This window comes from Aquarana catesbeiana, linkage group LG09 (genome assembly GCF_042186555.1).
Source record: "Aquarana catesbeiana isolate 2022-GZ linkage group LG09, ASM4218655v1, whole genome shotgun sequence".
Classification (NCBI taxonomy): Eukaryota; Metazoa; Chordata; class Amphibia; order Anura; family Ranidae; genus Aquarana; species Aquarana catesbeiana.
Window position 1 is genome coordinate 154,785,620 of NC_133332.1, and position 27,867 is coordinate 154,813,486.

At 44.7% G+C, this 27,867-nt stretch overlaps 1 protein-coding gene across 1 annotated transcript; it reads left to right on the forward strand.

Annotated features, from left to right (window-relative positions):
- Positions 1 to 23,727: 23,727 nt before the first annotated feature.
- Positions 23,728 to 24,952, forward strand: LOC141107247 (uncharacterized). The gene has a single exon (XM_073597954.1). The coding sequence runs from the start codon at positions 23,822 to 23,824 to the stop codon at positions 24,950 to 24,952; it is 1,131 nt and encodes a 376-aa protein (XP_073454055.1). The 5' UTR covers positions 23,728 to 23,821.
- The last annotated feature ends 2,915 nt before the right edge of the window (positions 24,953 to 27,867 follow it).

Below are 27,867 nucleotides of genomic sequence, written 5' to 3' on the forward strand. Positions count from 1 at the left end.
GAGGACAATTAGGTTAGTATTTTGAGACTAGAGACTCTCATTTCTGGTACAGGGCTACTCCAATCATTGGTGATGACACCAATGCTGTATAACTTCTTATACTGTAATTTGGAGCTTATACTTAAGGTGAGCAGATTCACTTATACATGTGTGGTGTTGGAGGAGACACGCATTTGATCACCAATAAGAATTGTTTCTAAAGTACACAAGCTTGTTTTGGAGATTAAACTTTCATGTCACTGTATGGTCACTCTTCACTTGATTTATTACACAAATGCCGCGTACACACGGTCGGACTTTCCGGCATACTTGGTCCGGCTCCGGCGGACTTTTCCAGCGGACTTTTTCCCAAAAGCCCGCCGGACCTAGATTTGAAACAAGTTTTAAATCTTTCCGTCAGACGGAAAGTCCACTCGTCTGTGTGCTGGTCCGGCGGAAAGCCCGCTCGTGTGTATGCTGGTCCAACGGACCAGATACGACACAAGGGCAGGGTATTGCATTTCGCGCTCGCTGCAATAGGAAAAACAAATTTTCCTATTGCGGCGAGCGCGGGGCATACCAGGCCCTTAGGTCTGGTATGGATTATAAAGGGAAGCCCCTACGCCGAAATCATCAACATGGGAACAAGGTGCTTTGGGGTGGGGGGGCCCCGCAGGGCGCCCCCTCCCCCAAAGCACCCACCCCCCCATGTTGAGGGCATGTGGCCTGGTACAGTTCAGGAGGGGGGTCCGCTCGCTCATCCCCACCCCCTTTCCTGACCGGCCGGGCTGCGTGCTTGGATCTGGGTCTGGTATGGATGTTAGGGGGGACCCCACGCTGTTTTTTTGGCGTAGGGGGGCTTCCCTTTAAAATCCATACTAGACCTAAGGGCCTGGTATGACCCACGACGGGGCTCGCAAGGTGTCAATCTCGCCGATAAAAGCGGTAAGATTGACTTCTTTTTCTAGTCCCGCACCTGAGTTACATTCAAAATGAACGGACTTGTCCATGTGTGGGCAAGTCCGTTCATTCTGAAAGTCCGCCGTAACTCCGGCGAAAGTCAGTCGGAAAGACGGGTGGACTTAGCCCGCCGGAAAGTCCGGTCATGTGTGGGCAAGTCCGTCCGTTTTAAAGTCCGGCGCACCTGGTGGACAAAGTCCGTCAGAAAGTGTGCCGGACCAAACTAGGCCAGAAAGTCCGATCATGTGTACGCGGCAAAAGAGTTTTTGAAGTTTTTGAATATAGGATCCGGCTCCTCTGGGAAGGGGCACACATGTGTGTTGCCGGCAGCTTCCTCTCGCTGTGATAACATACAGCGGGATCTGATTGGCGGGTACGGCAGACTCAATGTCTGCCGGCATCCCCGATGATCCAGCAGAGAGGCAGAACAGCGGTCTGTATATAAAAAAGACAGATTGCCATTCTGTCAGTAGGGAAGGCATGAATCCTGTGTTCCTACAAAGCAGGGACGTGGATCCATGCCTTCCCCTAGTAAAAGCACCTCCCACACTGTAGAAAAACACAGGATAGGCACACAGTTAACCCTTTGATTGTCATTAATATTAACCCCTTCCCAGCCTGTGTCATTAGTACAGTGACAGTCAATATTTTTTAGCATTGATCACTGTATTAGTGTCCCCAAAAAATGTCAAAAGTCTCAGTTAGTGTCTGAATGTCCGATGCAATATCACAATCCCACTATAAGTCGCTGATCACCGGCATTACTAGTAAAAATAAATAAAAATATTCCATAGTTTGTAGACACTATAACTTTTGTGCAAACCAATCAATATACGTTTATTGGGATTTTTTTACCAAAAATATGTAGCAGAGTACACATTGAGCTAAATTTATAAAGATATCAGATTTTTTACATTTTTCTTATTGGATAGGTTTTATAGCAGAAAGTAAAAAATATTGTTTATTTTGGGGGCTGGGGTTATATGGGGAGAAAAAGAAAAAAGTATTTAGGGAATTACACATGGTAACACATACTTCTGCCTGCCATGACATATTTTGAGCATTTTCATTTTTGTTAAAATTATTTACAGATTTTTTTTCTGTTTTTATTAATTTATTGTATTTTTTTCCTGTACGGCTATCCCTGCCCTAGTCAACAAAACATATGCAGGGATGGCAATTTATGGGACCACAACATTTAATGGGAAACTCTTTTCAATCTCTTTTGGCCCTATATAGCAATCTCCTGTTAACTCAAGGAAGAGGAGAGGCACAGACAGCAACTGTAAAATTGCAAAGCAGTGCTGTCACCCTGTTGACAAAGTAGTCATATGCCGTTATACACAGGCTGAAAATCAGCCACAAATGGTCGGTTCAGCAGGAACTGGACGACTTTCAGCCTGCATGTACAGCTCCCTGTCTCACAGAAGCTGGTTTCATGACTGGCTTCTGTTGAAGGAGCAAGCTGGAAAACCATCATCTGATCAGCGATGTCTGGTGTGTTCTGGCAGAGAGCGGTCACCCTGTCAGAACTCAAAATAGCACAGCAGGTCAGCACAGCCGTCAGTTTTTTTTTCTCATTCAATCCCTTGGGTTAAGCAAAAGAAAAAACGTAAAATGTGTACCAGTCTTTAGATGGATATGTAACTCTGGACTGCAAAGTGGGAGGGTCCTTCTTTGGGTGCCTATATCCCTGCATGGGTGACATGGATATTTCCCATTAGTTCTGTAGGGGCAGAGTTTTTTGATGCTCCAGAAGACTACAGTGCAATGACAACATCATGAATAGGGGAGGCAAGGAAACTTCTCATCAGTAGGTCTAGTTTTTAGCACTGGATAACTGGTCTTCAGTCTAGGAAGTGGCACTAGCAAACACTTGGCAGGTAAATAAAATCTGCGCTGAAGTGTTTTTTTTTCAATTGGTGAATAAGTGGTGTGGGAAGAAGGCAGGGGTATGGTTTTCTAGAGACAGGCTTTAAAACATTTATAAACTAAAAAAACTAAAATTTTATGTATTGTAGCTTACAAAGGGTCGGTCACCACTTACAGATAAAATTGGACTTCATAACTTTGACTGAACTCTAATGACTTTCTTGTACTTATTTTTACAAGTTCATATAAACTGCTTTTGTTTACTCTGGCAATAAGCACAACAATAGATGGTTCAAATGGTATTACTGTTCAATAGCTCCTTTTGTAATCTTACTGAGCCAAAGAAAGTGAAGCATTCCTTTTTTTTTTTATAAAGTTTTCTCCACGGGATATTTTCTTCACAATAAGTAACACAATATTGTGAAGATAAAGTAGGTCTGAACTACTTGTGGGCATATATAATTTGATAACATGCTGTCACCTACAAAAACAGCCAATACATTAGTTCATCTAAACTGCTCATTTCATTTAAACAATTATATATAATTGTGTTCACTGAGGCCACACTTTTATACTGTTAGATCTGTATTGTGTGCTTCTTCCTAATATGAAGATGCAAATAGGAATGGATAATCTTACTGCAAAAAGGAACACTCCACTATTATTCTGGTAATGTTTAAATCCTTAGATGCATTTGTAAAAGTTTGTTTTAAAAAATATAATTAGTAGATGCTTTAAATCGTACAGTTTAGAATTGGTTTAATGGCTACAACAGAACCAGAAAAGGAAGAATAATGAAGAGGAACCAAAGCGGCAGCGGGTGCAATTTGTACATTCATTGTTTGTGTGAGATTTTGTGTAGGCATTGGCTGCCTAACTGTGTACTCAAGAGGTAAACTAGCAGCCCCCATGCATTATTCTCCCATTATGGAAGCTTTTAATGACCACAGATTGCTATAGTAGTCTTCCTACATATTAAAGGATGAGTGGATTGAAGCTCCAATTATCATCAGGGAGTTCACCCACAGACCCTGATCAAAACTAGGTTTATAACATAGTTTATCCTAAATTCATAAATGCTGGTAAGGTTTAGTTAGAACTGTACTTTCTTTCAATTGTTTTTTTTATTGAAGCTTAGACATATGAAAATAATCATACATTTTACAACAGATTAACCAAGAAAATTACTTGAAGATTCAAAACTGTTTACATAGCTCAGAATATGTTGTCTAAAGTAAATCATGGGGTTAGTATACAAGTTGAGTGTCATGGTGCCCATTTGCATAGTCAAAACTGCATAGTAGACTATTCATGTATACTGAACAAGAGAAAATAAAAATAGCAAAAACCAAGTACCATTTTACAAAGAGATACCTTAAAAGCCACCTGTAATTCATTTTGTAGTTATTTTCTATTAGTCGTCAAGTGGGAAACATAATACCCAAGGAGTCCAGCATGATGTAAAAGTACTAAGGGTGTTGGAGGTAGCAGCAAAATATTTTTCATATAAGTGTTGTGTCTTGACCCTATCAATGACCTCAGTGACATTAGGAGCTGTGATTGTTTTTCATTTCGATATAATGGTCAGACGTGCTGAAATAAGTATGTGAGTTATAAGAGCTCTAAATTATAGGTATATTGTATATATTGAGATTAAGCAATGCCAGGTAGGGAGTTGGATGGATGATAAGACCAGTAACTGATGTGTTGAGGGTGAATATCGCGTTCCAAAACACGCTTTTACATTTCCACAATATACTGTATGCAATATACCTCCTCTCCCTCCGCATTGTCTTCAACAATCGGTTGGTGCCGATGGAAAGATTTGGCAAAGTCTTACCAGTGTTAGATAACTTCTACTATCTGTACAAGTTCCCAGTGGTTAGCACAATGAGAATAGCAGTGGTATGGTTGGATAGCATGTGGCCACTCAATAGGGGTAAAATTAGAACCAAGTTTCCTTTCCCAGTTAGTTATACTAGAGTTCCTGGTGAATTTTCTCTTGTCTTGAAAGGAATAAAACCAAGACAGGCTTTTGGGTTTGTGGAAGTTGTTTAGTAAGTAGTCCCCCATCTCTTTGTGGACTTTATAATGTATTTCTGGGTTATTAGTATGGAAGTGAGGCATTTGAATATGTGCATATGAAAGAGGCTTGGGTTGTTTGGACAACAATTCTTTGTATGTCATAATATTGCATTGCTGCCAAGGGAGTACCCTTAGATTGGATAATAAATATTCATAAATCTGGAATGGGATATGAGCACAAGTCACAGTGGATTCTGGAGGTATCATATTATGCAATTTATCCCATGCACGGAAACATTGCGGTGGACAGATCGGACACTTTTGACACTATTTTGGGACCATTGGCATTTATACAGCGATCAGTGCTATAAAAATGCACTGATTACTGTGTAAATGTCACTGGCAGGGAAGCGGTTAAACATTAGGGGCGAACAAGAGGTTAAGTGTGTTCCCTCAGCATGTTCTAACTGTAGGGGGGATGGGCTCACTAGAACATGACAGAGATCACTGCTCTCAATCACTGGGAGCAATAGATCCCTGTCATGTTGCTAGGCAGAACAGGTAAATGCCTTGTTTACATAGGCATCTACCCATTCTGCCTCTCCATGCCACGATCGCAGGCCACCGGTGGACATCGAGTCTGCGGGACCCGCAGGCACGCTCCCTCGGGCACGCTCCCGCGGGCACGCTCCCACGGCGCGCGGCGGGAACGCAGCCCGCCAGCCGTCGATGACGGAGTGACGTATGGGTACATTGTTTTGCGCACCCGCGCCACTTTGCTGAAGTATATCAGCGTGAGCCGGTCAGCAAGTGGTCGGCAAGTGGTTAAAGTATTTGTTTCATAATAGTTTTTTTGGTCCATGTAAGCAATCAGCAATACAATTCCAAAGAACAGTAACCGTTTTTATTTTTTTTTTAAGTTAGAGTTAGGACACAAAATAAATTTAGAGTCCATGAAAAGAATGAAATTCCAATTATTTTTCAGTGTATTGTGATGCATTGGCAGCCCATTTATACAAAGAAACAAAAATTCCAATACTGTTGAAGTCTATTTAAGGAAAAAAATGCTGAAATAAGAACATCTACTACATCATTGTAAGGAATACAATTCCAGTAACAAAAACACCCAATAACTTTAGAGTCTAGATAATAGAATATCATTTTAGGAATAGGAACAAACAATCATTTTAGAACCCATGTGTGATATGTTGGGGTTGTTAGCTCAAGTGGAATTCTTCTAAGTACATCCACTCCAGCTAGGAACTACAGTTTCAGGACATGTGGCCCACTTTTATTGAAAAGGAAAGGTACAGTTCCTTATATCAGGATTTTTCCATGCAGGGGTTTCAGCTTCACACAGCATCAACTCAACTCCTGGCTATCTGTTTCTCTCAGGCCCCAACCTCATTAGAATGCCTGTCGTTTAGGCTAGAATGAAGACTTGGTTAGTTTCTTGGTCACACACACTGCTCCCATACAGAACTACTGTTTCACAGTGCACCACAATGACACACACTGTCTTTGTCAGATGTTTGACAGGACACCTGCACACTCAGCCGGCTGGTCTCTTGTAAGATAGGGGTAGAGGCTTCTTCCCACCTAAAGCTCTTTGAAGTCTTGAGACTCCAAACCTTGATTCAGGAATTACAAATCCTGGAGAAAACCCAAAGACTTCACTCTCTACTCTAAATTGTACCTTTGGAACCCCTACAAATTTGTGAGAACCTTGTGTTGTTTTCAATCCTCTTAATACAGGGTTTTTATAACCCATGAAAGAATACAATTTCAGGAATAGAAACAAACAATAATTTTAAAACCCATGTAAGGAATAAAATTCCAGCAATAGGAACATACAATAACTTTGGAGTCCATGGAAGGAAAAAAAATCCAGGAACAACATACAATCCCTTTTAATCCCACGTAAGGAATACTATTCCAGAAACATACAATAACAAGATATTAAAGCTGAAAGACAAGCTAAAATTATCTTGTCCTCTTTTCTGACAATGCTCTGATAGAGATAATGTGCAAACCAATTTTATTATTTCTGCATAATTTGGATGACGTCTTCTTATAATATGTGCAGTTGGGTAATGTAAGGTACATATTATCTCAATCAAATGAATGTTAACATTTCCCTACCTTAACTTATTCCACTATAAAATTACAAGCATGTTTTTTGTCAATATATGAGTACATTAACGTTTTTCACTGATGACTAAACTGTGCTTTGACCATGCAAAAGCTAAAGAACAGGTTTACTTTAACTAGACTCCCTAGCGGCATATACAAAGTAATTTTCCTCCTCTGCTCTTTTCAGCCACCAGAAATGAAGGAAAGTCCTATAATTCGATGGACTAGTATCCTACACAGGGCTACATACTCTTTGAGTGACAGAATTGATATGCCCAATTCAATGCTCCTCTATACTCAAAAATAAAGGCTAAATATATGCCAGGGTGCAGGATTGAAGCAAACTTGTTGCTTTTCCCTGATTGGTTCATTTTAAAATTGTTATGCCTACCTATGGGAAGATTGGCCAAGGCTCTGCCTCTGACAATCTTATGGAATTATAGCTGCCCTAGGGACCACAAAACAGTGGGACCACTGATTGATGGAAATTCTACACTAGAGAGTAAGTACTTTATGGGAGATATAGATATATTTACTAGTGATGCTATATCTGTTTATTCTAGAGGTTCCTTTACATTGATAATGTGTACACAGCATTTTCCTGTTTGGATCTCCCCATTTATGAGCTTTTACTAATAGGTAATATATTATACTGAACACTAGCTATAGAGCCATGACTCTCTTGGGTTATAGTGGAGCTTGCCCTGTCCCCCCTTTTCCTAGAGCCATATCCCATTTATGTCACTCTGTACTCCCTATTAGGGATGAGCTTCGTCTGTTCGGTCGTTTGCCGAATTGCGAACGATATGGGCCATTCGCACCAAATTCCAGTGGAGCGTCACGGCCCATAATTCACTGTGGCATCGCAGTGCATTGCTGGCTGATGATTGGCCAAGCATGCACTATGACCCGCATGCTTGGCCAATCACAGCGCGGTCTGTACGGAGAGCTGTAATTGGCCAAAGCCAGGGTGGCTTTGGCCAATTATGGCTCAGGGGGTTTAGTACACACCCCACACTATATAAGGCCGCCTGCACGTCGGCCCTGTGTGTGTGTTCCGGTGTTGAGAGACAGAGAGACAGTGTCATTTGATTTAAGTTAGATTAGGCAGGACAGTCAGTCAGTTAGCTGAACTTACAGTGTATTGTGTATATATATGTATCCCAGGTGTTGTGTATATATATATATATATATATATATATATATATATATACACTGTATTCAGTTTAGCTAGATCTGTTCTTGTTATTCTCTTCCTACTGACAGGCAGGCAGGTGTTGTTACAGTATTTACAGTTACCTGAAAAAAATTGCTGGTGTTCTTCTGATCCTATTAGTACCACAGTCAGGCAGCTACAGTATTTACAGTTAGTGTAGTGCGTCCTCTGCAAAGTCACTCCTTCCCTAGCCCCACCATGTCCTCCTGAGGAGTCCTCGAACTGTTTGACCACAGTGTTGGGTACATGCTCCAGGAGGATGCCCAGCGTTTTGAAGGCTCCGATGATGCTACTCAGCTAGAGAAAGGCAGTAACATGAGCCCAGATGGAGGGGGTGCCCAAGAAGGACAGCAATCTGGCAGTCATGTAGCCCCTGCTGCAGCATACTGCCAGGTTTGCTCCAGTGATGAGGAGGGAGGGGATGATGAGGTCACTGACTCCACGTGGGTGCCTGATAGGAGAGAGGTGGGGGAGGAGGCACATGACCAATGAGGCAGGATGCCCTCCAGGGGCCAGCTTAAGGGCAGCACACTGACTGCATCACACCGTACAGCTCCACATGTGCAGGGCGCTGCTGTCTCTGCGCGTTATTCCAAAAGTTCTTTGGTGTGGCCCTTTTTTGAGACGAGTGCATCAGATCACACCGCTGCTATTTGCAACATATGTCTCAAGCGTATCTCGCGTGGTCAAAACATCTCCCGCTTGGGCACCACATGCTTGACCAGACATATGTTGACCTGCCATGCAGTTCGTTGGCAAGCGTACCCACAAAGACTCACACCAAAGAACAAAGAGGACCTCTCCTTGCTCCTCATCATCTGAGATCTCCAACCCCACTATACCTTTAGTCCTCTCTGAGACCTGCACTGAGAGGAATGAAGGTGTAGAATTAGGTGTGTCACAGCCAAGTACTTGTGGGCAATCTGCTATCGGTACACCGACATCAGATTGTACCAGGCAAATTTCCCTGCCCCAGCTGCTGCATCGCCGAAGGAAGTTCGCTCCCAGCCATCCACATGCCCAGCGGTTGAATGCTAGCTTGGCAAAATTGCTAGCACTTCAACTGCAACCTTTTCAGTTGGTAGACTCTGCCTCCTTCCGTGAGTTTGTGGAATGTGCGGTTCCTCAGTGGCAGGTACCCAAACGCCACTTTTTCTCACGGAAGGCGATTCCGGCTCTCTACCGGCATGTGGAAGGCAATGTCCTTGCCTTGCTGGAGAGGGCGGTCAGCGGTAATGTGCATATTACCGCTGACTCATGGTCCAGCAGGCATGGACAGGGATGTTACCTAAGTTTCACAGTGCATTGGGTGACTCTTCTGGCAGCTGGGAAGGATGCAGGACAAGGTGCAGTAGTGTTGGAGGTTGTTCCGCCACCACGCCTCCAAAATGCTACTACTGGTGATTCTGACACACCTCTCTCCTCCACCCCCTCCTCTTCTTCTTCCTCCATGGCCTCTTCCTGTGCTTTGTCCTCAGAACCAGCGGTGCTCCGTAGGTGTTTAAGGGGCTACGCAACTACGCAGGCCAAAAGATGCCATTTGGTGCTTGAGCTGGTGTGTTTGGGGGACAGAAGCCACACTGGGGCAGAGGTTCTGTCAGCTCTGCAAGGGCAGGTTCAGAGGTGATTGACGCCACGCCAACTTAAGGCAGGAATGGTGGTTTGCGACAGTGGCACCAACCTCCTCTCCGCCCTCCGACAGGGACAAATGACCCATGTGCCCTGTTTGGCTCACGTCCTTAAAGTGGTGGTGCAGCGGTTCTTGGGCAGGTACCCGGGCTTACAGGATGTCCTGAGGCAGGCCAGGAAAGTCTGTGTGCATTTCCGCCAGTCATATAATGCCAGTGCTCGGCTGGCTGACCTCCAGGAATTTAACCTGCCCAAGAACTGAATAATCTGTGACATGCCCACCAGGTGGAACTCAATGTTAGCCATGCTACAGTGAGTGCACACGCAGCAGAGGGCCATCAATGAGTACCTGTGCGACTATGGCACCAGGACAGGGTCAGGAGAGTTGGTTTTTTTCCCCATGCCAGTGGGCCATGATTAGGGATGCATGCACTGTCCTGTCACCATTTAAGGAGGCCACGAGGATGGTAAGCAGTGACAGTGCATGCATCAGTGACACTGTCCCCCTTGTCCACCTATTGGGGCACACGCTGCATGGAATAATGGACAGGGCACTTGAGGCAGGACAGAGGCAGGAAGAGGATGACTTCCTTAGCTCTCAAGGCCCCCTTTATTCAGACAGTGTTCCTGCATGCCCGCCGATCACACAGGAAGAGGACGAGGAGGAGGAGGAGGAGGGGGAAGAGGAGGAATGTGTCAGCATGGAGGTGGAGCCTGGCACTCAGCATCAGCAGCAGTCTTTAGGGGATCATTTACAGTCCCAAGAAACCCATGAACTTGTACATGGCTGGGAGGAGGTGGCTGTGGAGTATCTCGTCCTTGGTGACCCAGAGGACTCTGGACTGAATGCCTCAGCAAACCTACGCTGCATGGCCTCCCTGATCCTGCAAAGCCTGCGGAAGGATCCTCATATTCGTGGTATCAAGGAGAGGGATCAATACTGGCTGGCAACCCTCCTTGATCCACGTTACAAGGGTAAGGTTGCGGACCTTATCTTGCCGTCGCAGAGAGAGCAGAGGATGAAACATCTTCGGGAGGCCTTGCAGAAAGGTCTGTGCAATGCGTTCCCAGAGACTGGGAGGTTACAAACTCCTGTTCCTGGACAACATGTTGCTGAGGCTTCGGTTAGTCAAAGAAGGAGCGGTGGAGAAGGTGGCCGTCTGACCGATGCGTTCAGACAATTTTTTAGTCCGCAGCCCCAAGGTATGATCGGTTCAAGCAACCATCGCCAGCGTCTGTTTTACATGGTGCAGGAATACCTAGGGGCAAGATCTGACTTGGACACCTTTCCCACTGAAAATCCTCTGGGTTACTGGGTCTTGAGGATGGATCACTGGCCAGAGCTTGCACAGTATGCAATTGAGCTACTGCCCTGTCCTGCATCCAGCGTTCTTTTGGAACGCACATTCAGTGCTGCTGGAGGTTTTGTAACCGATCACAGGGTGCGCCTGTCCACCGACTCTGTCGATCGACCGATCTTCATAAAAATGAATCAGTCTTGGATCACCACCAGCTACCGAGCACCTGATGCTGATGTAACCGAATAATTTTTTTTGAAATGTCAGATCCCTTCAAGACTGCCTATGCTGATGCTGAGTGACTATCCTGTTATGCTGAGTGACTATCCTCTTCCTCCTCAATGATCATGCTGATAGCTTGTAAGAATATTTTTGGTTCTGGGCACCGCCACCAGTGGCTAAGGCCCAATTTTTCAGCCCCTGTTTAACAGGGGCAAGTAATTACAATTTTTGATGCAATATTTTGCAAGGAGGGTTCGTTGCTGCACTCAACTAGAGTATTTGTGAGGGGTTGCAGTGTTGTGGCACCAGCACCAGTGCCTAAGGTCCAATTTTTCAGCCCCTGTTTAGCAGGGGCGTGTAATTACAATTTTTGATGCAATATTTTACAGGAGGGCTCATTCCTGCGCTCCAACTAGTGTATCTGTGAGGGGTTGCAGTGTTGTGGCACCAGTGCCTAAGGCCCAATTTTTCTGCCCCTGTTCAACAGGGACATGTTATTACAATTCTTGATCTAATATTTCACAGCAAGGCCCGTTTCTGCGCTCACCAAGAGTAACTGTGAGGACTTACAGTGTTGTGGCACCAGCACCACCGCCACCAAAGGCCAAATTTTTCTGACCCTGTTCAACAGGGGCATGTAATTTCAATTCTTGATCTAATATTTCACAGCAGAGCCTGTTCCTGCGCCCACCAAGAGTAACTGTGAGGGCTTATAGTGTTGTGGCAACACCAATACCCAAGGCCCCAATTTCTGCAGAGTATAGGACAGGCCCCTACTTTCAAACATCAAACTTACAAACGACTCCTACTTGCAAACGGAAGGAGACAACAGGAAGTGAGATGAAATCTACCCCTAGGAAGGGAAATTATCTCCTGTAAGAGTTAATATGGGAAAAACGTGTTTCCTTTCCACTGATGCTTTATCACCAATCCTTTTTTCACTAAAAAACCCAAATTGTCAAAAAACATTTGTCATTGGGACAGAAAGTGAGGTAACATTTTCTGAAGAGGTGCACAGACAGCAAAACAAATGTCTCAGGGGTGATAACCCTTCCCTATGTTTTCCAAGAAGCTTAAAATAGATTTTTACACTTTAAAAATGTACCAGTTCAAAATTACAAACAGATTCTATTTAACAAAAAACCTACAGTCCCTGTCTTGTTTGCACCACCTGTATACTACTGTTCAGAGGGCCTGGGGCCCCATGCCTTTCCTTTTTTTAATTTGGGTGCGGGGTTCCCCTTAATATCTATACAAGACCCAAAGGGCCTGGTAATGGACTGAGGGGGGGGGGTACCCATGCCATTTGTCTCACTGATTTTCATCCATATTACCAGGACCGGACATTACATGCCGTAAGCAGTTTTAAATTACCTTTATTCCTTTAACCACTTCAATACCAGGCACTTAGACACCTTCCCGCCCAGGCCAATTTTCAGCTTTCAGTGCTGTCACAATTTGAATGACAATTGCGCGGTCATGCTACACTGTACCCAAACAAATTTTTTATCATTTTGTTCCCACAAATAGAGCTTTCTTTTGGTGGTATTTGATCACCTCTGCGGTTTTTATTTTTTGAGCAACAAATAAAAAAAGACAGAAAATTTCGAAAAAAAACAAGTTTTTCTTTGTTTCTGTTAAAATTTTTTGTAAATAAGTACGTTTTCTCCTTCAATGACGGGCACTGATATGGCTACACTGACGGGCACTGATGGGCACCGATGAGGTGGCACCAATGAGGTGGCACTGATGAGGTGGCACTGACGGGCACTGATGATGGGCACTGATAGGCGGCACTGATGGGCACTAATAGGTGGCACTGATGGGCACTGATAGGTGGCACTGGTATGCAGCACTGATGGGCACTCATAGGTGGCACCGATGGGCACTCATAGGCGGTACTGATGGGCACTCGTAGGTGGCATTGATTGGTACATATGAGTGGCACTGATGGGTACTTATGGGTGGCACTGATGTGTGGCACTGATGGGCACTAATAGGTGGGCACTGATGGGCACAGATGGGCACTGACAGGTGGCACCGATGGGCAATGACAGGTGGCACCGATGGCCAATGACAGGTGGCACTGATAACATATATTGGGGGCATTGCTGGGCAGATCTGGAACATAATGGTGCCAATCAGTGCCCATTTGTGGGCACTGATTGGCACAGATTGGGCACATGTGGATAGCCATGGGGAACATACCTGGCCATTCACATGTTGCCCCTTCCCTGGTGGTCCTAGTAGCGATCCCTGGTGGTCCAGTGTGGTGATCTGAGGGGGGGCTGCGCTGATAAACAATCAGCGCAGACCCCCCTGTCAGGAGAACCGCCAATTGGCTCTCCTCTACTCGCGTCTGTCAGATGCGAGTGAGGAAAAGCCGATCAACGGCTCTTCCCATTGACAGCGTGATCAGCCGTGATTGGACACGGCTGAATACGTGGTAAAGAGCCTCTGCCGGGGTTGGAGGGGGGGAGGGCAGGCATCACGGGCAAAGTATTCATAGTAAGCATATACACTATTGGAAATCACCCTGGTTGGAACCAGGTTTACACTTATAGTTATGATTTTAGGAAATTGGCTCCTAAATTGGCACATGAAAGCACATTTTTTTTTTTTTTTTTATCAAATACTTACTTAAGGCTGTGTTGACATGGCTATGATGTGCACGCTATTTAGAGTTACTAATGTTTATGTGGGTAGAAGAAACACAGAATTCACTAGGTTAAAATCACTTCTGAGGCCGTTGCACAAAAACTTCATTTTGTAAAGAACCTAGTTTCACATAGTGGTAGTCGTCAGGGCAATTTATGTTTCTCAGTACTCCGATGCAAGCTAAAACATTGAAAATCGGTTCCTGGAACGTTAGGGGTCTGGGGACACCGCTCAAAAAGCTGGCAGTGTTCTCTATGATGGAGAGGATTGGGGTAGATCTGGTCTGCCTGCAGGAAACCCACCTAACCAAAGATACAATTCAGCATCTACAGATGCGAAAATTCCAATGCCAATTCCATGCGGTTCACTCCTCTTTTAGTAGGGGGGTGAGCATCTTGGTGAAAACTGGGGTGAAATTTTCCTGCAGGCAGTCCAGTATAGATGAATTGGGCAGATATATTTTTCTATTCTGTTCTATTGATAGTGTTATGTATGTGGTGGCAAATATATACATCCCTCCGCCCTTTAATTTGGATGTTATGCTCAAATTGAATGAATTTCTGTTAGACATAAAAGAGGTGCCGATTATCGCAGTAGGGGACTTTAATGAGATCCTAGACAGAAGGCTGGATAGATTCCCTGTACGGACCCTCTTAGAGTATATAGAGAAGAGTCGTTTATGTCTATTCCTGGATGAAGTGGGGTTAGTGGACTTGTGGAGAGTGCGGAATCCGGGTGTGCTACAATATTCTTGTCGCTCAGCGTCACATTCTGCGCTCTCAAGGATAGACCTGATCCTGGGGAACGACAGAGCACTTCAGAAAAAATGTCATACTGGCCAAGAGGTATCTCAGACCACTCCCCCGTGGTGGGTACATTGAATTTAGGAGAGATTAAACCTCGGAAAGAGTGGAGAATAAGTCCGCACTGGTTTGAAGTAATTAAAAAGTCGGATGGGGTTCTCCCCATTCTGAGAGAGTTTGTAGAAATCAATCAGGGAACGGTAACGCCCGCTGTGCTCTGGGACACCCTTAAGGCCTTTCTTAGGGGTGTCCTAATACAGCAGATGGCCAAATTCAATAAAGAGACTAGGGATGAGGAAGAGAATTATCTAAGGGAGGTACTTGAGGCTGAAAATAATTATATCCGAAATCCAACCCCTGAGAAGGAAATAGCGTGGCAAGATAAACAACAAGCGTATAAGCTAGTTATTATGCAGAGGGCAGAGACTAGGCGTTTCCTTCAGTGTCAGGACTCCCTGGTGGAGGGCGAGAGGGTGGGAAGGTTGTTGGCACAGTTGGTGAAATCCAATACTGCTCCATCTACGGTCCTCGCCATTAGATCTCGGGGAGGAGATATATTATCAAGTACCCCAAAAATAATACAAATCTTTAGGGACTATTATAAAAACCTGTACTCTTCTCAGAAAAAAGGAATGGAAGTTGTGATGGAGGACTTCATGGGGAAGCTGGCGATTCCGGTCATCTCGCAAGAGGAAAGGGATCTACTAGAAAATCCAATAACAATTGTAGAATTACAACAAGTAATAGCTAGTATGGCAAGCCTTAAGTCGCCCGGCCCAGACAGACTCCCGGTCGAGGCTTATAATTATTATGGCGAAGTTTTAATCCCGGAGTTGTTGAAAGCGCTGGGAGGGGCACTTAAGGGGGGCCATCTGCCTGCATCAATGCTAGAGGCAACTATTATAGTGTTACAAAAAGATGGGAAAGACCCCCTAGACGTGGCTGCTTATAGGCCAATCTCCCTCTTATGCTCCGATGCAAAAATTTTGGCCAAGGTCTTGGCAGTAAGATTGAATAGAGTCATTCATAAGCTGATCCATGAGGATCAGGTGGGTTTTATAGCTAACAGATCCACAAGTTTGAATATCAGAAGGGCTTTCTTGAATTTACAGTCTCCTACGGAGAATGTGGGCTCGAGAGCCTTATTGACCCTAGACGTATCTAAGGCCTTTGATAGTGTAGAGTGGGGTTATATGTGGGGTGCGCTGGAGAAATTTGGATTTGGCCCCTCTTTTATCGGCTGGATTAAAATGCTCTACGTCTGTCCTAAGGCAAGATTAAAAATTAATAATGAGTTCTCGGACTGGTTTGAGCTCGAGAGGAGGACGAGACAGGGGTGATCCTCTTTCTCCATTGCTCTTTGCACTGGCGATGGAACCCCTGGCTATCTCCATAAGAGAGAGCCATGAGATAACTGGCTTCCAGAGAACGACGGGCGAAGAAAGGATCGCGTTGTATGTGGATGATATCTTGCTTTTTTGGGGGATACGAGAAATTCACTGTCAGGGGTGATGAGAATAGTGGAGAAATTTGGTAGTTTTTCTGGCCTGGAGATAAACTGGGAGAAGTCTGAGTTTTTACCGATAGACCCCATAAGTGTGCCAACAGTACGTGAAATGCCCCAGTTGGTAACTGTGGAAGCATTGAAGTACTTGGGAATCCTTCTTGACGAAGGACCCTAATCAATATATTAGCAAAAACCTTGTTCCACTTTTAACAAAATTTAACCAAAAGATAGGTATATGAGACACCTCCCCTTATCAGTTGCAGGAAGATGTAGCTTAATAAAAATGATTTGGATGCCACAACTGCTATATGTCCTGCACAACTCTCCAATGTGGATTTGCAAGAGTTGGTTCAAAAGAATTGAGGGTCTCTTCAGGGAACTGATATGGAAAGGGAGACAAGCCAAGATACGGCTTTGAGTACTTCAGCTCCCCACTCGGGATGGGGGCTTTGCCCTCCCACACCCTGAGCGTTACTTTCTCTCAACTCAATTGCAGCAGTTATTGGGGTGCGGGATCCCGGAAGGTGGCACCCCAAATGGTAGGCTCCTATTAATAAGCGCCCTACATAATACGATAATTGAAGCCTTAGAGGTGGACATGTTTCACCATGAATTCTCAACAATTAAATTGATAATTAAACTTTGGAAAACAGTTAAGAAACTGATGAGTTATGAGGGGCTAACAGATTATACCCCTATTTGGAATAATCGCAACCTACAGGAAATTCTTAAAATTGGAAAAGCTAGAGAGTGGGAGAATCTTGGTATCAAAAGGTTAAGACAACTTTATACAGGCAACACACTAAAGAAATATCCGGAGTTGGCAAGGGAATTTAAGCTACCACAAAGCTCCTTTTTCTTGTATCTTCAGTTAGAACACGCTCTCAAAGCGCAATTTAAGGATCAGATTTGGGGTGGAAAGAAATGCCTCTACTTCAAAGTGTAATCCAGGTAGTTCCCACTAAGGGGTTAATATCTAAGATCTATGGACAACTAAGTAATTCAGATAAGAGTGGGGGGCTACTCCAGGGTGTAAGAGCTAAATGGGAAGAGGATGTAGGAGAAGTGACCCAGGAACAATGGGAGAGGATTCTGGAGTTGGGGCCACTGGTTTTGGTTTGCCCTCCCCAGAAGATCTTGCATTTGATGTTGCTAAATAGAGCCTATTACACTCCTAAACGTCTCTTTATGTTTGGCAGAAGGCCCAATTATAGCTGCCCCAGATGTCGGGGGACAGGGGATCTTATTCACATGCTGTGGAGGTGCCCCAAGCTTTTCCGGTATTGGGAGGGGGTGACTAAAAGCTTGGAAGATATCTTTGGCATCTTAGTGGAGAGGGAGGCTATAGTATGTATTTTGGGGTATAGGTGGGTAAAGGGGGAGAGGATGAGTACCACACTGGCCATCACGAGAGGCTTGTTTCAAGCCAGGAAAATGATAGCATTAAGATGGCAATCAAGAGACCCCCCAACAGTGAAAGATTGGATTGCCACACTTAATGAAACCCTGGGTAGGGAAAGATTGGAGTACATTAAGAGAGGCAATCTCCAGGAATTTGATAGAATGTGGAGGCCGTGGGTGGAAAAGGTGGGCTGCCCTCAATGGAGAGCTCAGAGAACAGTATAGCGGGATATAGTCTCAACATAGTCTGACCGGTAGGGAACAGAAACCCTTGATTATAATGGGTGCTTTAGGGTGGTAGTTTTGTTAAGTATAATCCTAGTTAATAGAAGAATGTTTGTAAATAGTTTCTGGGTAAATATTTAAATTATGTGATATTTGGTAAGGGGGAAAGGGGGATGATTGGGGGGGAGGGTGGGTAGGGTGGAATCAGGAACTTTTATTAGTTTGTACAACACTGGCTATGACAGTAGGAGGTGGGTGCGGGGAGCCCACTAGTTTTTTTTTTTTCTCTTTGTTATTATGGGATGGTACACTATACTCCTATTGTGTTTTACACTATCTATTATATTCAGCAAGAGATAAGGTCCCTCTGTTTCCTTGCTCCAAGTTTGATTAAAATTATGTATATGAGAATAAGAAAATAGAGTGTGTTAGTAAGCTAATGTTAATAAAGCTCCAAGCTGTGATTTTATAAAAGGAATTGAGGAAAAGCATACACCACAATGATGTGAATTGGAGAAGTCGACAGTTAATGAACATCGAGCTGATTCAGCCCTCTAACAGTGTTCGCTGATGTGGGAAAAAAAGAAAAAGAAAAGAGAATTACCATTGATGCAGTGCCTTATTGGGCCTCCCCCTGTAGCTCCAGGGCCCGTCCGGGGACCATGTGCATTTGGTGCTGGGTTGCTAAGGTATGTCCAACACAGCAAATTAGTAATGCACTGTATTACTATATGTATGGATATACTCTAAGCATTAATAATTTTCGTGTAGAGGATTACTGTATTGTGTTTATGCGTCCTGATGAAGCAATATATTGGAGAAACGCGTTGACACATGAAGACTCTATACACCATTGGAAATACCAAGCAAGTGTTTAACTCTTACTCTATATGTACATTTGATCCATTTACCGCCATGATAACTGATTTTATGGAATCTCTTTGTTTTTAATAGTATGTATAATAAAATGTATGATTTTATACAAGACTCCTCCATGTTTTGGCATTTATAATCTGACCTTTTTTAGTTTCTTGTTTATCTATGCATTACAGATGTTGGTCTAGAGTGTGTGTCACATTACTAATCTATACAGGTAAGATTTTTCTAAGACCCATTCTCTTCAATCCAATTAGGTGTGTTACACACACATTTTATGTTGATCATTATTATGCATTGCGTTAAGGCAGCCATTCATTTGAATGGGCTGTACATGCTCCAGAATAAACTGCAAATATGACATGCATTATTATTTCAAAAACAGCGCACCACAACATGCAACAGTGTGTTACTGCACGCTGTAATGAGCTGCAATGAAGGTGCATCATAGATTTGGCACTGTCATGTTACAGTAATGTGCACAATATATAGCGCATTACTACAAAGCTTGGGATTGAAACCTTAAATATTCTTTACTAAGGAGAAAAATCAACTTAATATGTTTAGCAATTTTGTTCCCGAGTTGCAAAGCAAAATGTGTTAGTGAAAAAAGAAATGTTTTCTTGTTTTTTGTCACATGAAATGTAAAGTTCTATCATTCTAAAATCTGAAGTTACTGAAATGTTTATTTTTGTAGATCTGAAAGATCTGAATCTCTGATTTCACTAGGAGCATTGTATGAGAGGAAGAATAGCACTTTCAGTATGTACGTTCTAAAAGGTAGTTTTTTGCAGACCATTTGCCAGAATGATTTTTAGCTAAAAAGAACCCATTTAGATAGAAATAAAGAAGCTGTCATTGCTGACTTGGTTTTGAAGGTTCACACTCCAGGACTATCATTTGTTCTTTCTCTACTTGGTGAATCATTGACTTGCAACATGTGCATATCAGGTCTCAAGAGGTCTCAAGCAATTTGTCAAGGAAGTCATACTTCCTGAGACCCAGTCTGTGCAGATAGAATAGAAACTTACTGACTCAACCAGATCCACAGGCAGTGCCAACCTTTTAAGACGTCTCAGGGGCAAAAATCCGATGTAGTTTATTTCAGGTTGTGAAGCAGCAGACAGAAGAGATGAAAAAAAAAGCTACATTTTTCACATTTGTTTACACCTGATTAGATTTACTGTTACAATTCACTTATATTGACATTACCTCTCTTCATTTTATGATAATCAGGCCCAGGCTTGCTTTAGTGCACTTCACTTTGTCTCACTTCAAAGTTAAATCCTAACTCCTGCCTCATCCTGTTTGGAAGATCTTTCCTCATTTTCCGTGTCTGCATAAAATTGAAAGGGGTGTCCCCAGGACAGTAAGGCATGAACAGCAATAAAAAAAATCTGGAAATGCACTTAATTTACTTAGCAAAGTAAATGTTTACTTAGGTGAATCTGTGTTCACTTTAATCATCCAATCATGTGCAAGCAAAAAATGCTGTATTTGGTTTAAATTTTCTCACATACCTGTACATGTATTCAATTTATTCAATTTGCTAAGTTAATAGTTTCTTACTTTAACTTGCCGACCGGCTCCTGTACATTTACATCGGCACTTTGAAGATGGATACCTCGATAATGGCAGCAGCTGCTGCCACAACCGAGGTATCTCTTCAGGAGCCGGTTGTGTTTACGATAATGGTGGTCTCTGCGGCGGATTTTCTGCAAGAACACCATTATTGGTGGCCGGAGAGGCCCCCCCCTTCCACTGCTTTCCCGTGCCCTCCGCCGCTTACCGGAGCTGTCGGCAGCGGCGGGGGCAATTGGGTCTTCGTCGTGGCTGGGTATGGAGATGAGTGAGGCTAAGATGGCCACCACCCGTCTCCATACCACAGCAGGGCGGAAGCGACGTCATAATGTCACTTCCGCCTATACGTCTTAAAGGGCCATTTTTTCAATGTCATTTTTTCAAATGACAATTTTTTTTTTTTTATTGTATTTTAGTCCAAATATGAGATCTGAGGACTTTTTGACCCCAGATCTCATATTTAAGAGGACCTGTCATGCTTTTTTTCTATTACAAGGGATGTTTATATTTAAAAAAAAAAAAAAAAACTGAAAAAATAAATAAAATCAAGTAAAATAAATAAGAAAAAAACAAATTTTTTAAAGCGCCCCGTCCTGACGAGCTCATGCGCAGAAGGGAACACATATGTGAGTTGCGCCTGCATATGAAAATGGTGGTCAAACCACACATGGGTAAAACCACACAATGGTAAATGTTTGACGCCATTCCACAAGCGGGCACAATTTTGAAGAGTGACATGTTGGGTATCACTTTACTTGGCGGAACATTATCTTTTACATTATAAAAAATTGGGCTAACTTTACTGTTGTCTTATTTTTTTATTCAAAAGCAGCCAGTATGTTGGCATTTCCTGAAAAAGGTCAGTAATGGCAACCCCATGACAGGTTTATGACAGGTTTACTTTGAGTAGGTCAGGTGCTTTTGGTCACACCCAACTGCTTTACTGGTGAAGTTTAATGTGACAGCTGGAAAAGGTGCAATTTATAGGATAGGATTTCTTTCTTCTACTGGAAAGGAAATCCTGGAGTTGGCCATACACTGTCAGATTTTACTTAAAACTATATTTACAGTATCTATATCAAAACAACAATAATTACCAGAAACTCACTTAATGAATATAAGTTGTTTCAGCAGACCCCAGGGACAGGTACGTATCATTAAATCAGTGGGCCCGTGTGCAAGATCAAAAGTAGGCCCTAGGGATCAAGGGAAAAAATGTGGCGCCCTAAAAGTGGGCATAATTTAAATTGCGCTAAATATTGTGTGTGGCTTAAAGGGGGTGTGGTTAAATAGATGACTTACATAGTGCAGAATGTGGTAATGTTAAATAGGGAATGTACAGTGCAGAGTGTAAGGTGTAACGATATCACGTACGGGACATGAAAAGCTGTAGCTAGCTGCCATCTTGTGTGGAAGTAGCCATGACAGTTTGGCTAACCATGTAACCTTACAGAAAACTCTGAACTCCCTCCTTCCTTGTCCTAGGAATTCAAAGCTTTTTAAGTTCAACAGAAAAGGTTATCTCAACAGAGAAAACAGAACCAGGTTAGGTCAGTAGAAAACATTTGTTGTAAGGGCAGTGTCAGGCCTGTCGTAAAACTGTCACCCTCCCCATTCAGAGACCTAACAGGCCTCGGTCGTAAATTGTCTGAATACACTTCAGTAGAATAAGTATGAAATTTCAGCATGTTTCATAACTTCTGACTTAGTAATAGCACAGCCATAATCTGGACATATTTAGTTTCCTCAGATAATATGGAACGTTTCAACTCCAGACACCCCTATGTCAGGTCATATGGGAAACCCCTGGGACCACTTATTCCTCCAAAGCAGGCTATACGTTATAGATATGGCATGTTTAGACTTGTTTTGAAGGAAATCTCAAGTTGAATAATAATATGGATATTTGGAGTCTGTAAACACTATAGATGCAGATATATGAATATGTATTGCAAAATCTACCTGGGACGTGGTCATGAGTGTAGACACCTTCCAGCAACCAACCCCTAAAACAAGATGACCAGACGATTGGTTACTGGTCACTGTCAACACCCCCTTTGATTTGACAGAAAAGAGGAGATGCCAAGACAATGGGCAGTTCTCCTTTTACCATCCAAGAAGAAACATCTGCCAAGTCAAGAACCGATTACCTAGCTCATCGATCGAACTCTGATCAACCCTCGGACATTAATTGCAAGTATTCTTCCTTCCCAATTCTACCTTATTGCTTTGTGGCTGTATATTGTCTTTATCTTTTGAAACATCTTTTTTCTGTAAATATTTTATTTGCATCAACTTTGACCTTTTCATAATAAACCCTTATGTGGAAAAGTGTTAACCTTGTCTCTAAAGCTCTTAATGCAAGCTATAAACGAACCTGCCTCTTGAAGGGCGCTACTGTTGTACAGTAAGACTCTGAGCAGACCTGTCTGTAGTGGCAGTGTGTGTGGCAGACGCTTATTCTAAAATTATAATTGGTATTGCTAAAATTATGAGTCTCCCCCGGCTCGGTCTTTTAAACGGGGGTGGTGGCAGTTAAAGGGTTAATTGTGTAATTAGCTCAGTGACAATCACTCTCAGGCTGCTCGCACCTAGATTGTGGTCCTGCAAGCTGGAAAATCTTTGTGCTGGGGGCAGCTGAGAGTGGCATTGTTACGTAAGTGACAGCGTGGTGTGAGGTTGGCCGGTCCTTCCTTGCAAGTTAGCGAGGAGGGCAGGGATCTGACACCCGCGTTCGTCACATATTGGCTGGCAGCGTGGCGGGATAGTTTCGCATTAAGAGCATTCAGTGCATTGTTAGGAATTAGCGCTGCACTGAAGGATTGTAACCTTTGTGGAAACAGTCCTTAGAGACAAGCTGGTGCATATTTTTTGATTTTTATTTTTTCAAGAGAGACATACAGCAACAGCTCCTTCCTACACCTTCTTCTCTTCTTTCTGTTCTATCCTTTCTGCTTGCAACATGTCTGGGTTATCAGCATATAAAAAGATGAGCAAGAATGAACTGACTGTTGAGTGCACAGAAAGAGGAATTGACGTCGGTGGCAAAAATCGTGAAGGCTTGATACATGCCTTACAGGAGTTTGATATCCGTGCAGACCAGAACCTGGGGGAAACTGGACCAGAAAGGGTTTCCGTTACTCCAGAGCCCAGTGGTTCAGAGGCAGCCTCACCAGATGGGCAAGCAGAGACTGACACTGGAATACCACGGACTGTTACCTCTAAGCCATCACAAGAGCAGGCCAGCATCAGATTGCCTGAAACCATCATAGACTCTCCTCAAATGCAAGTAACTCTACAAAACCTCAGGGAGACTGATCCTGTGGTGTACCTGCAGTTTCTGGAACGCCAGGCTGAGCGAGAAGAGCGCAGGGCTGAGCGAGAGGCGGCAGAACGCCAGGCTGAGAGGGAGGCTGATCGTCGGCACGAATTGGAGATGGCTAGGCTCCAGCAGCAGCGACAGGCTCAGAACCTCGGATCCCTAGAGCACAGGGATGCCTCTCTGCCAGTGATCCCAGCAGCCAAATTTCCAGTTATGGAAAAGGACAGTGACATTGACGTGTATCTACTGTCGTTTGAAAAAACTTGCTGTCAGTACCATCTGCCCCCAGCACAATGGGCCCGGTACCTGACACCAGGGCTACGAGGCAAGGCCCTGGATGCTTATGTTGAACTTTCAGAAGAGCAGTGCGACGATTATGAGGCCCTAAAGGCTGCAATCATCCAAAAGTTTCAGCTAACCCCGGAAGTGTACCGGAAGCGTTTTAGGTCCTTGCAAAAGGGGCCTGGGGACTCATACATGGATGTGGTAGGTCGCTTACGCACCACATTCCAGCAGTGGACTAAAGGCTTGAAAGCCAATTCTTTTGAATCCCTGGAAGATCTTATGATTGAAGATCAACTTTTGCACATCTGTCCTACAGACGTCAGACAGTTTGTGCTGGAGCGAAAGCCAGCCTCTGCCAAAGCAGCAGCAGAACTGGCAGATACCTATATCCACTCTCGGGTATCTGACCATCGCAAGGCTCCTCTGAATGGCTGGAAAGGAGGGAAATCGCACACGGCAACCCCTCCTCTGCCTACCAACCAAGTTCCTCAGCAGCCGGAACCTGCAGCTTCTGGAGCCAAGGCCTTCCTAACTGACAAACGCAAATGCTACAACTGCGGGGAAGCCGGACATCTCAGGACGCAGTGCCCTGAGCAGAAGAAGATGACATCACCTGGCCATCTGGCCAGCAACCCTTCTTCCGTGCTGTTTGTCCGCAGGAAAACTCGGGTAACCACCGCCAACTTGCAGCCAGTCACCGTGGGCCACCGGATCGTTACTGGTTTCCGGGACACAGGAGCTGAAGTCACTTTGGTCAGACCAGAGGTGATAGAAAGAAGGGACATCATCCCTGGAAAGTTTTTTACCCTCATCGGAGTCGGGGGGACCCGCTCACGAGTACCCCGTGCCTATGTTTTCATTGATTGGGGTGCCAGAAGTGGGATGAGAGAAGTGGGAGTCTCGGAGGAGATCCCCACTGCGGTGTTGTTGGGTGCTGATTTAGGTACCCTTGTTTCTTAATATGCCCCTGCTAAAAGTACCCAGGATGCTCCCACGGAACTCTCTGGACCTACCAAGGTACTGTTTACAGATGTTGGGGTAATATCTGGGCAACCTGTGGATGGACAGAGGGAGGGGGAGGGTGGAGTGGAGGTTCAGGGGTCTTCTTCACCTACAGAATTAGAGGAGGCCCCCTTGCATGTGCCAATATCAAATGCTTGTGTAGCTGATGTTAAGAATGTAATTACTGAATGTAATGATGTTATGTCATTGTTGGAGGTCACCCACAATGCTGGGAGGGTGGAGAAGATAGAGTCTCTGGCGGCAGAGCCCAGGAGTGGCCCAGGTGGCCCCATTCCTGACTCTGACCCAGAGTATTCTGCCTTGACTACACCCCAGCAGTTGTCCTTGTGTGTCACAGGACGGCTGGTTGGTACTTGTAGTCCCACGCCTCAGCCAGCACTGCTGAGAGACAAAGGCTTTGCAGTGTTCAGCAGGCCAGCTGTTAGCTCCCCTGCTGAGAAAAATAAACAAAAGCATGATAGGGACAGTGGGCAGAGAGGCTGTACTGGTCTACAGGCAGGAGGCCTGGAGACTGAAAGGGTTAAACAGTTGCTCACTGTGTCCAGTCAGCCTAAGGGGAATGTGTTGAAGGTGTCACCTGATATGGTCTGTGAAGGTCCAGGTGAAATCAGGAAGGCCAGGGTTGGAGTGAAACACAATGGTTTGTGGCCTAACTTGATGTTCACACAATGTCCCAGCACAGCGCCTGTCATTGGCAGAGACTGTATACCTGAACGGAAAGAGTTAGGTGCCCTGGTAGAAGTGATAGCTGACACTCAGGGAGTGGGCTTAGGCCTTCAGTCCCACTCACCTTTCCTTCCACTCCAGGCACCCATGATGCTGGCAGTGCTTACAGCATGCCGTGTTTGGGTCATGGGAAACCCTGGGAGGGCACCCCATGGCGTCCACAAGGTGGGCGACCGGGTGTATCCTCCCCTCACCCTTGCAGCCCACCTTGCCTTGCAGGAGGCGCAGACAGGCGGGGCAAAGGAGACTGAGGAAATGATGCAGTTAGGGGTCATTCAGGGAGCTCGGACAGTCTGGGCGCCACTGGTAGTCTTGGTCCCCAAAAAGGACCAGACGACCAGGTTCTGTGTGGACTACCGGAAGCTGAATGCCATCACTACTGCAGATGCCTACCCCATGCCCCGGATTGATGAGTTGTTAGATAGGCTGGCGGCCGCCCGTCATATAACAATCATGGATCTGAGCAGGGGGTACTGGCAAATTCCTCTGGCCCCTGAGGCTCGGGAAAAGTTGGCCTTCATCACCCCATTCGGATTGTTCGAGTTTACCGTCATGCCGTTTGGGATGAAGAATGCCCCAGCCACCTTCCAGAGAGTCATGAATGACTTACTGGAGGGGCTGGAAACCTTTGCCATAGCCTACCTGGATGACATCGCCGTGTTCAGCCCTACCTGGGAAGAACACCTGGTGCACCTGTCACAGGTCCTGGACCAACTGACGTCTGCCAATCTGACTGTAAAACCCAGTAAGTGTCAGATTGGCATGACTGATGTGCAGTACTTGGGACACCAGGTAGGAGGAGGTACCCTGAAACCCGAGACAGGGAAGGTTGAGGCCATCCTGGCCTGGCCTACCCCTCAAACCAAAAAGCAGGTTATGTCTTTCTTGGGGACCGCTGGCTACTATAGGAAATTTGTATGTAACTATAGTAGCCTGGCCAAACCTCTGACTGACCTAACCAAAAAGAAACTGCCCAAGGTGGTGTCTTGGACACCAGAATGTGAGCAGGCATTTCAGGCCTTGAAGGAGGCGCTGGCCAGCGAACCTGTGCTGCAGGCTCCAGACTTCACCCGCCGTTTCCTTGTGCAGACGTATGCCTCTGCCTTTGGATTAGGTGCAGTCCTGAGCCAGGTGGACGAGGCCGGAGAGGAGCATCCCATCCTCTACCTGAGCAGGAAGCTGCTTCCCAGGGAAGTAGCATATGCCACGATCGAAAAGGAGTGTCTTGCGATCGTGTGGGCTCTCCAGAAGTTACAAACGTACCTTTATGGACGGCACTTCACTGTGATCACGGATCACAATCCCTTGAGCTGGCTAAATCGTGTTGCTGGGGAGAATGGCAAACTACTTAGGTGGAGCCTAATTCTTCAGCAATACGATTTCACCATCCAGCATAAGAAAGGCAGCGCCCATGGCAATGCTGATGGGCTGTCACGACAAGCCGAGCCCGCAGGAGTCGGTTGCGTCAGGAGGGAAATTGTAGTTCCCTCCCATGCAACCACCTAAGGGGGAGGTGTAACGATATCACGTACGGGACATGAAAAGCTGTAGCTAGCTGCCATCTTGTGTGGAAGTAGCCATGACAGTTTGGCTAACCATGTAACCTTACAGAAAACTCTGAACTCCCTCCTTCCTTGTCCTAGGAATTCAAAGCTTTTTAAGTTCAACAGAAAAGGTTATCTCAACAGAGAAAACAGAACCAGGTTAGGTCAGTAGAAAACATTTGTTGTAAGGGCAGTGTCAGGCCTGTCGTAAAACTGTCACCCTCCCCATTCAGAGACCTAACAGGCCTCGGTCGTAAATTGTCTGAATACACTTCAGTAGAATAAGTATGAAATTTCAGCATGTTTCATAACTTCTGACTTAGTAATAGCACAGCCATAATCTGGACATATTTAGTTTCCTCAGATAATATGGAACGTTTTAAGTCCAGACACCCCTATGTCAGGTCATATGGGAAACCCCTGGGACCACTTATTCCTCCAAAGCAGGCTATACGTTATAGATATGGCATGTTTAGACTTGTTTTGAAGGAAATCTCAAGTTGAATAATAATATGGATATTTGGAGTCTGTAAACACTATAGATGCAGATATATGAATATGTATTGCAAAATCTACCTGGGA